This window comes from Myodes glareolus, chromosome 3 (assembly GCF_982192425.1).
Source record: "Myodes glareolus chromosome 3, mMyoGla1.1, whole genome shotgun sequence".
Classification (NCBI taxonomy): Eukaryota; Metazoa; Chordata; class Mammalia; order Rodentia; family Cricetidae; genus Myodes; species Myodes glareolus.
In genome coordinates this window covers 96,181,776-96,196,934 of record NC_142028.1, presented here as the reverse complement: position 1 = coordinate 96,196,934, position 15,159 = coordinate 96,181,776, and the positions used below count along the sequence as shown (strand labels likewise).

Sequence of the window (15,159 nt, the reverse complement as noted above, 5' to 3'; positions counted from 1 at the left end):
ATAGTTTCCTTCAGTCATAGAGAAGAGTGGGCCTCATGCTGTTGCGTACACAACTTGTCACAGGGTACCTGTGAGGTTGACTTACTGCATGACTGACTAGAAAATGATGCTTCTTTCCTTTCCAAGGCTGCTTGTCTTGTGGATCCAGATTCCCAGAGTAAACATCCGTCTCTCTCTGGCTCTATCTTGGTTTCCTTCTACCCCCTCATTGCTCTAAATTTGTTCAAGTCATCATTTAGTTCCGACTCCCATCCAGGAATGGGAATGCCTTGTGTTAGATGTGCCCGTTCTTTGACCACCTTGCTCAGTGCCTATAAAACCTTTGACTAGATGCATCAATAATAAACGGCTCCCATTCAGGTGGTTCGATTCCCTTTTCTCTCCAATTGGAAGATGTTTCTCGGCCACCCGTGTGGGCCTCTCTGTCTTCACATAGTGTTTACACTTGTTCACCGCAGGCCAAAGACCATGATGTCTGGTGGAGACCAGGAGCCAGGCCACTACTACGTGGGCATTGATGTTGGAACAGGTAGCGTCCGTGCAGCTCTGGTGGACCAGCAAGGGATCCTGCTGGCTTTCGCCGAAGAGCCGATTAAGAAGTGGGAGCCCCAGGTCAACCACCATGAGCAATCCTCTGAGGACATCTGGGCAGCGTGTTGCCTTGTCACCAAGGTGAGAGTCAAACCATGGTGTCCCGTTCATGTGCATGTGGTTTTGTATGTGTGCGCTTGGTGTTCACAGGATGGTAGGGTAATTTGAGGCCCGGAGCTGGAGCTGGATGATGTTGGCTTTGCCTTTCAGAAGCAAATGTTTTAGGTACTGGGAATGACATGACAGCTGGCATGGGCTGGGTGCACTGCTGCAGCCAGGACATTGTAGCTGGAGCTGACTCTGAAGCGCAGGGGGATGGGGAAGACAGGAAAGAGAACGATGGAGCCTGAGATGTAAACATGAGGAAGTGAGGGTCATAGGTGAATCACAGGGCGCCTCTGTCACATGCCAATGCGTAAACAGACACTGTGGTCGAACCTTTGTGACTGCCTTACAACCAGTACTACCCCTTTTTATTTGTATCAGGGAAGAACGGGAAAAGAGGGCGCTGGCCAGCTTACCTGAGCTCAGATAGTCGTTAGTAGTGAGTGATCTGCAGCTGCAGGGTGGGAACCTAACTAAACATCCAGCTCCTATTAACAATGAGCTTTGGATCCTCCCGGAGGGACACACTAGAGGCGCTGCACTCTGGACAGAAGAAACAACAGGGGTAAGCCAGTGAGGCAGGAAATCATGGCATGCTCTCAGAGAGCTGGGCATCTTCTTATGAGCCCCACACTTGCTCATCTGGAGAGGCCTGTGGTAAGACTGGGCTTGCTGGTTTGTATCTGAAGTCTGTGCTGTTCAAATGACTATATTTTGATGGTCATTAACAACAGACAGTCTTTTCTCTCCCCACACTTAGAGGAGAAAATGAAATCCCGAGTTCTTTTCCTTCTCCTTCTTTCTAGCTGAGGTCTTTAAATATTCATGAGGTGCTTGGTAATTTTCAGCTGGACAGCTCCCCATATTTTTTTTTTCTGTATTGATCGGTCTGGTTAAACTTTGATGAGCTCTGGGCAGCTGTTAGTGCCACCCGAGAAAACGGCAGAGGGGTGGGTTGGGCCACCCGAGCACTCTGCAGAAATCAAAGGGGTCATCATCTCTTCTGCCTGTTTAATTCTCCTCCTCTCTCCCTGCTCCCAGCCCCTGCCTCCATGAAAATCTTCTGCTCCTTGCCCTTGGGTCTCTTTTGTTCTTCCAGCGTTATTGCCATTAAGGAAATTGTCAAGAAGAAAATATAGTTCCCCAATGAAGAGCTCTCTTAAAGCAGGTCTACTCCAGCTCTGCCTGGTTTAATGGCAGACTTTTAATCTTCTCCCAGTGGTCGTCAGCCCTGATAGCCACAGAAGTGCAGGACATTAGTGCTCAACCGTGCCTCTCACTGCACTACATCTGCAGAAAGCCCATGGGCCTGAGGCCACGCCTCTCACATGGTGTAGGGAGATGTGGCGGTGTGCCCGCCCGGGCTGTGGTGTGTCTGCTCAGAACCTTATGAAAGCTTGAAAGAGGAGGCATTGTTGGCACATTAAAGTATCCATTCTGCAGTCGAACTGCCTAAGTGGGAGTCCCTGTTTTAGCGTTGTTTAGCCTGTGATCTTGGACTAGCTTTCTTGCTCAGTTTCCTTCTCTATAAAAGAAGATTCATAAGAGCCCCTAGCTTGACAAGATTGTTGTGACGATTAAATGAATTAAAGCATACCAGAGGTCCCAGCAGTATCAGGGGCTAAGCAATCATTATTACCTGTGTGGTGATGAGAGCAAAATGATGGAGCGAGGAGAATGGATTTCTGTGACGTTTAAGCACAAGGACATGGTTCCTCTTGGGAATTCTCACCCCTTCCCTCTGGTTAGGGAGCCTGTGGAACACTGAAAAACATCGGTCTAGGTCGGTAGTTCTCAACCTTTCTAACGCCGTGACCCTTTAATAAAGCTCCTCACGCTGTGGTGACGCCAACCATAAAATTATTTAGTTGCTACTTCGTAGCCGTAATTGTGTTACCGTTGTGAATTGTAATGTAATTATCTGGTGTGCAGGATAGCTGATATTCGATCCCCAGAAGAGTCATGGCCCACAGGTTGAGAACCGCTGCCCTAGGTCAAGGCCTGGTGACCCTGGTGACTCCCTTCCCCTGGCTTGTCTATGCTTTCTCACTGGCTCCAGGAAGCAAAGACCTTGGGAGCAGTTGTGAACGTCTCTTTCCTTGTTTTGTTTTTCATGTCCACAGAGATTAATTTTTTTCTATGAGTTGAGTTAATAACCATAAAAGTAACAGTAATACTGACAAGTCGGCGATGATGATGCCAGCCTGCATCCCTTGGTTACTTATCATGCTCTGGATGCTGTGCTCAGTCTTATGTGCTCATCACTTCGTTTTTTCCTTATAACAATATCTGTAATTAGTTTTTCTTCTCTTCAAGATGAAAAAAGAGGGCATCAAGGGATCTTGAGATGACTCAGAGGAAGGCTTTGAGGGCCTTGCCCCTCCCTTTTTCCAGCCTCTGCCCCTCCCTGTGACTCCTGCTTGGGGTCAGAGGTCTTTTAGGTTGCTGCTGTGTGGGGCCCAGAGCTCACCTTGTTGACTAGTTTAAGTACTGCACAGCAGTGCCCTTACCTGGTTGTTGCTCATGGGAAAAAGTGTGGGCCCTTAAAATTGGCGTGCCTTTGTTGGGTCAGTATCCAGCACACCAAAAACATGCTTTGGAAACATGGAAGTCCTTGGAGATACATGCAATCCCTGAACTTAAAGTGCACTTTTTGGATCCGCAAATCTGTATCATTCCAAGGAGATAGAAACATCACAAGTTTTTAGGTTACTGAACTTCCGCTGGAGAAAAAGAAGAGAAGCTGAAACAACCATGTGGCTAATGCCCGTTGTTGAATGTTCTTCTTTTTCGAGATTTATATTTATGTTTGTGTATGTGCACATCTGTGATGTGCATGTTCATATGTGTTGACAGAGGTTTTCCTGCTGGTCCCGCAGCCTTTCAGTCCCAAAGAAACACACAGAGACCTACATTAATTATAAACTGGTTGGCCTATTAGTTCAGGCTTCTTATTAACTAACTCTTGCATCTTAACCCATAATTCTTTTCTGTGTTAGCCATGTGGCTTGGTACCTTTTATCAGCGAGGCATTGTTATCTTGCTTCTTTTGTATCTGGGTGACGACTGCAGACTGAGTCTTTTCTCTTCCCTGAATTCTCCTATTCTGGTCACTCTGCCTATACTTCCTGCCTGGCTACTGGTCAATCAGTAGTTTATTAAACCAGTACAAGTGACAAATCATTACAGGGTACAAGACCATTGTCCCACAGCACATGTAGGTGCACATTTGTGTGCAAGTATGCATATGTGTGTATATACAGGCATGCATGGGTATGTGCAGGTCTTAAATGACATTTATATGGAGCCATTCTACCTTGCTTTTTGAAACAAGAGTCTCTCCCTGGGACCTGAGCTCACCTAGTAAACTATGTTGTCTGGCCATTGAGTCCTAATGATCCTCTTGTCTCAACCTCCCAGCATTAGGATTGAAAGCAACAAGCCAATGTTTTTACATGGGTACTAGGGGGATGGAACTTAGGTTCTTGTGCTTGAGAGGCAAGTATGTTACCAACTGAACCCTTTCCTTAGTCATAGATACTGTTATTTTATTTCATCTGAAAATATTTATGGAGCACCAACTCTATGCTGTACTCTTTGTCAAGCACTGAAATATATATAGAGAAACATCAAAAGTTCTCTGCTCCTAAAGGTGAAATATCTTATCTGCATGGGAATAAAGCCCCACAAACATATGAAGCTGATGAGCTACTGTTTTGTTCCTAGATTGATGCTCGTTGCATGGACAATGAAGAAAAGGGCATGTGGGGTTGAGTAGTCACTTTAATGTCTTATATTCATAGAATCATAATAGTTTGCAAGATGACTTCATATGAATTCAGTTATGCTTGCAGTGTAAATAGGGACAGGGTTATTGTTTCCCTTCGACAGGGGGAGAGATAAACTAGGGACTCGATAGTTCAGTGACATTTCCAGGGTTCCTAGGCAGTGATCGCCCAGGCTCAGATGGGATCAGTGTGTGTATTCTCTGCTCCCAGCATCATTTTCAGAACTAAATACACGTCTTAGCATCTTTACTACTCTGATCTAGTCCCTTATAGCTAGAGTGATGGTTTCTGTGTTTAAACCGATTGTTACTCTTTTGTTCCTAACCCTCAGAAGCACCATGGTTCTCTCTGGGTCATTCTTGATGTGCTCTTGGCTCTCTGTTCCGGTCCCCATGCCCTGTCCTGTGTTCAGAGAACCACTCTGCCTACACCATCTTCTTGCCTTTGACTATATCAGAATCAGATTTTTTCAGAGGAACAAAGGAAGATGAGGTGAGAGGCTGGGGGAAGGAAGATCTCATAGGGCATGGTGGCCATGAAGGAGAGAGAGGGGCTTTCAGAATTTCAGCTAGTAGAAGACAGACAGTAGAAGAACATTTGGACCACTGATATAAGTGGAAGTTTCGGGCTTTCATTCATTGCTTATCACCAAGGCATACCACTGTACTCCCTTACACTATGTCAAATTCAGGACTAGATTTTTTTAATTCTTTTCCTTCCTCTGGTCACTGCAGGAGGTGTTAGAGAAGTCTGTCTTGGGGCCTTTTATGTAGCATGCCCCATATAAGTTGTATTCCCTTCATTGCCGTTCCTGGCTCAGGGCCTCCCTCTTGGCTACATCCCTGCTATGTACACTGCCAAGATTTAAACAAGGTCAGTTGCTTATTCTTGAAAGTCTTTTCTGAAGACTCCCTTTTTTGAAAACCATCGTCCCTTCCCCTGGCACTTATGATCCTTTTGACCAATCAGCTTGACTAATCAGTGGTTATAGTATACCTATACTCTATCATTTATTTGACTCATTGACTATTTACCTATGCCAGCGGTTCTCAACCTGTAGCTCATAACCCCTTGGGGGTTGAACAGTCTTTTCATATGGGTTGCCTAAGATCATCAGAAAACGCAGATATTTACATATGCTTCATAACAATAGCGAAATTACAGTTATGAGATAGCAATAAAAATAATTTTATGATTGGTGTCACCACAACTTGAGGGACTATATTAAAGGGTTGCAGCATCAAGAAGGTTGAGAGACACTGATGTTTGCTAAAATGTCATCTCCTAAAGAGCAAGGATTAAAGGAAAAATATTTCGTTGTCCATTGTTTTCCAAATATCTATATATACACAGCCTGTCCTGGAAGGAATTGATTGTACTTTCTAAGGACCACCTGAGTGAGTGTGGAAGTTGTGCAGGTAATGGGATGATGGGACCCCAGGATGTCTGGGATTGCATAACTTTATGCATGCTTGTGCAACTGTCAAAGACATTCAAATGCATGTTTGAGAGAGTGCAGTACCAGCCCCTTGGACCTCCGCTATGAGTTGGATTTTGTTCATGGTGCCCCAAGGCTTTTGGCCTCTGCTCTCTGCAGAGCTGAATATAAAGCTAGATCTGCACACTCTCAGTTCTCAGCGTGTGTGTTGTGGGGGTTCTTGGGAATGCCATAGCTACACCCAATATGGCAGAGCTTGCTGATTTAAACCACATGCAGCATTGAAGCCATTCCCATAGTAAGAACAAAGGACGCGCAATCCCTTCCCACAAGCTCTTGTTTGCTGCTCTAAAGCTGCAAGTTGACAGTAGTTAGACATGGATCACTTTCCCAAATGAGGCTTCAGCAAACTCCATGCCTGGAAATTCTTTAGAGGAGTGATGTGATTTGTCTCTCGCAAGGGAAATCTCTTTCTGCCAGGTTTCTGGAGTGAGTTTACTACGCTTTCTTTCCCCACTAACAAGACCATAAATGAGAGTTCATGGCCGAGTCCCAGAGGCCTTGTGGTACTGTGACCCTGAAAGCCGCTCTCTGGGATTGGCTAGAAGGGGAAGGTGGTGAAGGGGGTGTCCCTGAGAGGTATGCTTGTAAGGCATATCCTTGTAAGGCTAGCTATTGAAATCTGACTTAATGTCTAACACCATTATTTTATCAATTCCTGTGAGTGGCCCCTTTTAGAAGTGGAGACAGATAGATTGTAGCACTGAAGAGCTGTGATTTGAACCCAGAGCACTCGAGGCCTTGGGGGATTCATAAACTAAATCAAGAAACCATTATCTTTGTTCTTAGTAGCAAGTTACACTCATAAATCCTCACAAAGATTTGTCTGCAGATTGCTGTTGCCTCCTCTTTGCCTATCATTTGTATTTGTGTTCATATCAGAGAACATGCTATATTTTGAGTAAGAAACACCTTAGATAGACATAATTAGTGTGGGATTGGATATGTGATAAGTTCTCTGCCTTTCCATGGAGGGACTCTGATTCTGCAGCACTGTAAGCGCCCAAAGCCTGCAATCTTCCCTTTTATTCCCTTATTTCTGGAAAAATCAAGACTCTGAAAGACTGAGTGCAAAAGTGATAGAGTTGAAACTAAGAGATAGCTGGCTTTTGGATACCACGTCCCATGCTGCCTGCTCTGTGCTTTCTTTGGGTCACCCATATTTTCTCAAACTTAATCTTTGACTAACTATAGGCTTTGGGAAACCGATGAACCTATTGACGTACACTCTGGGGACAGGGACAGATACCAACAGAGCCACCCAACAGAGATTTTAGGATCAGTGACTGGCTTGTCACTGATGGATGTCCCTTGTGACCACAAATGCATAATATATTAAGCTTTTCTTCTAGTGTACTTTGTAAGGATTAAATCCCAAGGAACTAAATAATGTACTTGGCGTAGTAGATGCTTCATATATGGCAACACTTGAGTATATGTTGCTAATATTACTTAAAAATAGAATACTGTCTTTGTTGGAAATCTGTAATAATTCTGTATAGTTCTTTTGTGGTGGATATTAAATACTAAGAAATGGGATCCTAGATTGCAAGTCTAAGAGTCTCAACAGGACAAAGTTCTGCATTTTAAGATGAATTTAAAACTCCAAATCAAGGGAAGCTGAGGGGATGGCTTAGTGCTCGATGTACAACAATGGAGATCTGAATTCAGATCTCTAGAAACACACAGAAAAGGTGGGCAGGGTGGTATATGCCTGAAACTTCAGCCTTGGGTATTGGGGAAATGGATAGGGCATTTTAATGCCTCTCTGGCCTTCCAGCCCAGACAAAATGACAAACCTCAGGTTCAGTGAGAGACAGTCAACCAATAAGGTGGACTGTAGTGATAGGAGAAGATCTTCTGCACACTCGAGCATGCACGGATGCATCTGCACACACACACACTGTGCACTCACATACACCACAAACACGTGATTTCATTCATTAGAAATCCAAGCCCAAAGTCTTATCTGTGGCTCAATGAAAACAAAGCTGAGCATATCAGTGAAACAAGCTAAAAGCCAAACAAAAGCCAAATTTCATTACTTCTAAGATACAATGGTGTGGCAGACGCAAGGCAAGCATTCTAATTCCTAAAAGGAGAAATAGAAGAGTAACTGACTCAAAGCAAGCAAGTCCCAAGCCCAGCAGTATAGATGTTAAATCTGAAAGCTATTCAAACCTAATGTCATCAGAAATGGGCCCCTAATTCTCAGGAAGTCTTGTTCGTAATAAGTTGACTGGTCATAAGCCATCGTTGGTTCTACCTTCCTTCAGCCTTGCTGCAGTCCCTGTCCAGGGCTCCATTAGGCATTTTCTGAGAGGATATTGAAACTGTGGCAAACTGCTGCCCAGTTCTCAGGTTGTTTTTGAAATATTGGTGCATCTTGTGTGCCAGCAGAACCAGCACCATACAGTGATATGGAATATTATTTTAACTGGCCAAAAATGTGTTACATTTGTTTATGCCAAAGAATATCGCTTTAACTGTGTAAAGGTGTGTTTCATTTGTTTATGCTGCATTTGTGTAAAGATGTATTGCTTTAGGTACCTTGCCTGCCTAAGGTACCTGATTGATCTAATAAGAAGCTGAATGGCCAATAGCTAGGCAGGAGAGAGGTGGATGGGAATGGTGGACAGAGAGAATAAGTAGGACGGGGAAAGAGAAGGACATGCCTGTGACCAGATAGGAGAAGAGGATGCGGGAGAAAGAGAGGGATGGACAGCCTGGGGCCAGAAGCCAGGCAGCCACTATTGAGACATGAGAAACAGGAAAGTCGGACATACAGAAGGACAGAAAGGTAAAAGGCTCCAAGGCAACATGTAGATAAAGAGGAACAGATTAAAAATAAAAACAAAGCAAAGGCTGAGCATTGAAAACTAGTAAGTCTCCATGCCATGATTAGGGAGCTTGTTGGCGGCCCAAAAGTAAAAGCCTGGTACATTATAGTTACCAACACGGGCACTAACCTGGGCCTGTTTGAACTAAGGCTGCAATCGTCATGGGGCCCTTTGTTGGTTAAAAGAGGGATGGGATCCTCTGGTAGCTATGAACACTGAGCCCAAGGAGAGTGCTCAGGGCACAATCCCTGAAATACAATTCGGCAGTCTGTGTCTTTGAGTGTGTTACAGGAGTGTTGTTAGCTCTCAGGTTTTTGAAATGCCCTCAGGGTCTCTGCAATTATGTTGGTGATATGCCAGTCTCTTTAGCAGGTCACTCACATTGATGTCAAGTTTTTTTTTTTCATTATTCTGTCCCTAATTAAGGTACAATTTTTTTTGTAACAATGGGCTAGCATCATTAATCATTAGGGAGAATACACATGAAAATCACAATAAGCTTCTTCCAGAGTGGTCATATTTTGTATTTTTGCCTGCAATTCTTAAAAGTTCTGCTTTCCCCATGTTTCTTTAATTTATAGGATTTGTACATTAATTTGAAGAGTTTTCCATCTTAACAATGTCAAATTTTCTGAGCATGGCATCCTTCTTTATATGTACCCTTTGCATATATATATTTGTGTATATATGCACAGGGTATATATGTATGTATGTATGTATGTATGTATGTATGTATATGTATGTAACAATGTTCTGTTGTCTCAGGGTATACACCTTGAATTTCTTTTTACACAAAGCCTCTTTTATATTATCTGACAGTGTCATATATGTATACAGTGTGTCTTAGTTAGGGTTTCCTATTGCTGTGAAGACATACCATGACCATGCCGACTCTTATAATGAAAACATTTAATTGGGGTAGCTTGCTTAGAGTTTCAGAGGTTTATCAATTATCTTCATGATGGGAAACATGGTGGAGTTCAGGCATATGTGGTGCTGGAGATGAGAGTTCTACGCCTTACAGGCAACAGGAAGTCAACTGACTCACATTGAAGGAAGTTTAAACAAAAGAGAGCTCAAAGCCCACCCCAACAGTGACACACATCCCCAACAAGGCCACACCTCCTAATAGTGCTGTTCCCTTTGAGGCCATTTTTTTTCCAACCACCATATTCCACTCCTTGGTCTCAAAGACTTATACACATATTATAATGCAAAAAAATGTGTTCAGTCCAACTTCAAAAGTCCCTATAATCTATAATAGTCTTGAACTTGTTTCAACGTCCAAAGTCTTTTCTGAGATGCATGACAATCTCTTAACTGTAGCTTTTCTGTAAAATTAATAAAAAAAGCAGATCACATACTTCCAGCATCTCATGGCACAGGATAATTACTATCATTCTAAAATTTAGGGAAGGGAGCATAGTGAGAAAATGCTGGACCAAAGCAAGACCAAAAACCAGCTGGGCAAACTTCAAACTTTTCATTTCCATGTCAAAACGCTCTTCAGATCTCCAACTCCATTCAGGTTTGACTGCGACATATTTCTGTCTCTTGTTCTGGTTCTACCCCCTGTTAGCAGTTCTCCCTGCAGGGGTCCTACAGCTCTAGCATCTCTAACATCTTAGGTTCTCCAAGGTAATCCAGGCTTCAACTTCACAGCTTCACAAAATGGCCTTTCTTCTAGGTCTCCATTCAGGGATGCCCCTGACACATGACTGGCCTCAGCAGCTTTCTTTAGGTATGGAGGCAAATTTTACAACCATTTCTTGTATCCTTAACTCTAAAGCCAGAATCATGTGGTCATAGCTGCCAAGTTCTGCTGTTTAGTGAGGCTGGAATAAGACCCCATCATTCAATTAAATCTTCACCAGCTTTCTGCCCTTCCCTGCCTAAGCTTGACTGTCCTGAATCCTGAAACTTGCTCTGTAGACCAGGCTTGCCTCAAACTTAGAGATCTGCCAACCTCTGCCTTCCCAGTGCTGGCATTGAAATCATGCATCACCACACCCAGCTCTAAAGTTTTCTATAATTTTTTTCCCCCACAAGTTCAAAACTTAGTTGGGTGGGATCTTGCTCTAAAGCCACTACTTCCTTTATTCTATTTCTTAATCCCTTTTATCTCCTGGAACATAGGATGTAGCTCCATTACAATTCCTGGTGCTCCTTTCCTCCTCAAAGTATACTTTTTGTAACTTACCATGATCAGCTTGCTCCTTTTCATTATAAATCTTCATTAGAGCTACCACTAATATCTGCATGACAGTCTGTTCTAGGCTGTTTTGAGATTTCTTTTGCCAACAAAATCAATCAGAAATTCTTCACTTTAGCATCAGGCAGACTGAATGAGGGCAAAAGGCAGCTACTTTCTTCACCAAAATATAACAGGAACGACCTCTAGGCAACATACGAAAATTCTTCTCTGAAACCTCCTGAGTGAGCCCCCTGACAGTTCAGATAGCCCTTAGTATCTCTGTCTTCCATGCTCCTACTAGTATGGCCCATTAAGCAGAGCTTAAAGCACTCCACTACTTTTAGAAACCAACACAAGGTCTGGACTATTGCAACAATACCTCAGTTCCTGGTACCAACTTCTTTCTTAATTAGGGTTTTCTTTTTATGTACAGAGTCACCATGACCATAACAGCTCTTATAAAGAAATCATTTAATTGGGGTGACTTGCTTAGAGTTTCAGAGGTTCAATCCATTGTTACCGTGATGGGATGCATGCCGTTGTGCAGGCAGATGTGGTGCTGAAGCTGAGAGTGCTACATCTTGCAGGCAACAGTAAGTCAACTGACTGCCACACTGAGAGAAGCTTGAGCAAAAGAAACCTCAAAGCCTGCATTCGCAGTGACCCACTTCCTCTAAGGCAACACCTCCTAATATTGCTACTCCCTTTGGGGGGCATTTTCTTTTAAGCAACCTCACAATGTGTCTTGATCATATTCAACTCAAATACCCTCATTCCACTCCATCTAAACCCCCCAGATATTTTCTCCTTCCATCCGTATTCCTTTCTTCCTCCTCTTCCACTTATTCATAATAAACTGAGTCCAGTTAGTACTATACACATGCAAATAGTTGTGGAACCACTTCCCAGATCTGAGAATGAGCAACCTACCAGCATCCACCTCCTGAAAAATGACTGCTCCTCTTCTAGCAGAAACCAATTATCAGTCCCTTAAAGATGGGTGGGGTCTCATGAGTTTATTTATAGGCTCTCACTTGTACAGGAACCACAACTGCTATGACCTCATTAGTATAATAGCATGTCATGTCCACAGCACTCATCCCCGTCTTACATTCTTTCTGCTCCTTCTTCTGAGATGTTTTGAGTCTTGTGGGAATTTGAAATAAATCAGACCTTCAATCTTGATTTTGAGTATTAATTGAATTATTTTCTTAATTTTATTTTTGATATGTTAGTTGATACTCTATAGAAATACTATTGGTTTTTATTTGTTAACCTTCAGTCTTGTGGTCTTATTAGATTTGATTATTAGTTCTAGTAGCTTTTTAAGTATTTTATTTTTAAATGCTGTGTGTGTGTGTGTGTGTGTGTGTGTGTGTGCTATGTGCATGAGTACATGTGCTACTGGAAGTCAGAGGCTTCAAATCTCCCTGAAACTGGAGTTACAAACAGTTGTGAGTTACATCAATTTAGATGTTCAGAACTGAACTCAGGTCCTCTACAATAGTAGAAATTGCACCCCAGCAGTAATTTTTCCTAATTTCTTTTTTTTAAAATCATTTTCAACATGTGAAATTGTATCATTGGCAAAGAAATAAAAAAATACTTTTAGATTTTTTTTCTAATTTGCATTTTTTTAGTTTACTTTCCCCCCTTAGTTCCCTGGCCATGAGCGCTAGCAAAGGTTGGGAGAAATCCTAATGGAAATGACCTTATTTTGCGTGGATGGGAGCAATAATGAAGTTTACTATTAGTTATGATGTTAGAGCTGAACTTTTTGGATGCTTTGTTCTTGTTTATATAGATTTTAGTTTTTCATTAGTTTATTGTTTTTTGTTTGTTTTGAAAGATGGTTTTGGAGTATTTTCAGGTTTTAATTTGTGTTTTTGCTGTATTCTTTTAACACATGTTGTAAGCTGAGGCTGTTTGTACATTTCCCAGCTGCCCAGACCCAAAATAATCACACAGAAACTATATTAATTACAACACTGCTTGGTCAATAGCTTAGGCTTCTTATTAACCAACTCTTACATCTTAAATTAACCCATTCCTATTATTTTATATTTTACCATGAGGTTTGTGGTTTACTGGTAAGGTTCTGGAGCATCTGTCTCCTTTGGCAGCTACATGGTGTCTCCTTGACTCCATCTACTCTCTCTATATATCTCTTCCAGCCTGGCTATATTCTACTCTGCCATAGGCCAAATCAGCTTCTTTAGTAACAAATGGTAATAAAACATATTCACAGCATATAGAGAGGAACCCCACATCAACATGTGTTACATTACTTAATGATTATTAAACCACCCTTGCAAATTCTGGCATAATTGCACATGGATGTCAGTTTTATGTGCTGTAAGATTTGGTTTTGCTAGTATTTTGCTAACTATTTTTATACCATGTTTGTGACAAAAATTCTTCTGTAGTGCCTTTTTAATGTCTTTCCAACTGACCTTTAACCCAGTGCTAGCCAGGTAGGATTTGGTGGACCTGCTCTCCTCTTTGTTTCAAATGTCTGACATTGGTGAAGTTTCCTCCTTGAGTGTTCTATAAATTTTCCCAGAGAAGCTGCTTAGACCTGGAGTCAAATTTTAATCTTTTATCTTTTAAGCATCAATTTCATTTTTCAAAAAATATGCTTCTCTATTTATTATGTAACTTTGATCAATTTTCTTAGCCTTCAAATAGTTGTGATTGATGATTTTATGCAGTATTATATTTTATTTTTCTAGAAAGATTTGCTGACCCTGTCATAGCACTATGCTCAGAAATTTCTTCTGTGTCTTTTTTACTTTCTGTATTCTACTGTATAAATGCAGCATAATTTATTTGATAAAAATGTAATTTAATGGGTCTTTAAATATATTGTTAGCAAGTAGCCATATTATATATGACTTTATTTACTTAAGGTCATAATAATTTTCTAAAATATGTTCCCAAAAGTGATATTGCTGGGCCATTAGTTAGAAGTATATTTTAATAGGTACTGTCAAATTAATTTACAGATTTGTACCCAATAATTTCTTTGCCGTAGTAATGTTCAAGAAGGGTTACTTCTAAATTTCTTTTAAAATTTTTATTGGTATATATTGATTATGGACAATAATGGGTTTATTGTGACATTTTTGTACATGTATGTAATGGTCATGTCACTCCATCCCATCTCTGTGGACCCCATTCCTCTTCCCAACTAGCCTTTCTCCTGTCCTATATTTCTCTGCTCCCTTTTTTCCTCTGCCTCCTTCTTTTTTGACAAAAAATTGTAATTAACCATTATCTGTTCTTAGCTGCTTTAAGAGGGGTGGAGCCATTGCTATATACAACTAACCTTTAACATTTTCACGAATGTAAGACACAAAAATTGCTATTTTATTTCCACTGATTAATCGTAGTACAATTGAAAAACTTCATACACTTTGACCTTTGCTTTATATTATTTTCATTTAGATTACTTGTCTTCTTCTTATTCATTTATAAGTTCTTTTAGTATTTTAGTGATATTAAATTTTCTTTAGAAAGTCAAGGACTGTTTTAAAATCTTAGACATTTTTGTGACATCATAGATCAAAAGTTTTGGCTTGCTTCATGATAAAGCATGTTTTGGTTTTCCAGCATTGGGAGTTGAATTCAGGCTCTTGTGCATTCGATGCAGGGACTCTGCCACGAGCAACATCTTGAACCCAACTATAACATTTTCTACAAATGAAATTCTAAAATTTTATTGGATGGGTAATAAATCCCCATCCAGATACATGCCTGGGGCCTGCAGAGGTCAGAAAAGTGAATCAGATCCCTTGGGACTGGAGTTACAGATTGTGAGCCACCATGTGTGTGCTGGGAACTGAACCCAGTGAGCACCAAGTGCTGTTAACCCTTGAGCCATTTCTCTAGCCACAACAACGATGCTTTCCAGGATGGGAACCTGGAAAGTTTGGCTTCTTTCAGGAGTAATTTCACTGTCAGCATATTTCATTTAGGATTGCAGCTGTGGGCTTCCACTGCTAGAAGCCCCGCTCTGACCTTTGGACACACGGTAGATAGTTATTTTAAATTAAATAGTGATACTAAACATTTTTATGACATGTTTTAGCTAATTTGAAATTTTTGTTTTCATTTACTTCAAGTAGCAACGTGTTTTCAAGG

At 41.5% G+C, this 15,159-nt stretch overlaps 1 protein-coding gene across 5 annotated transcripts in view; it reads left to right on the top strand.

The window, feature by feature from the left end:
* Positions 1–15,159, top strand: part of Fggy (FGGY carbohydrate kinase domain containing) — a 384,056-nt gene that overhangs the window by 19,774 nt on the left and 349,123 nt on the right. For all 5 annotated transcript variants that reach the window (XM_048453091.3, XM_087904859.1, XM_087904858.1 and 2 more), the window contains exon 2: positions 459–672. In XM_048453091.3, the coding sequence (XP_048309048.2) occupies positions 469–672 (204 nt within the window). In that variant the 5' untranslated portion in view covers positions 459–468. The remainder of the gene's footprint in view (positions 1–458; positions 673–15,159) is intronic.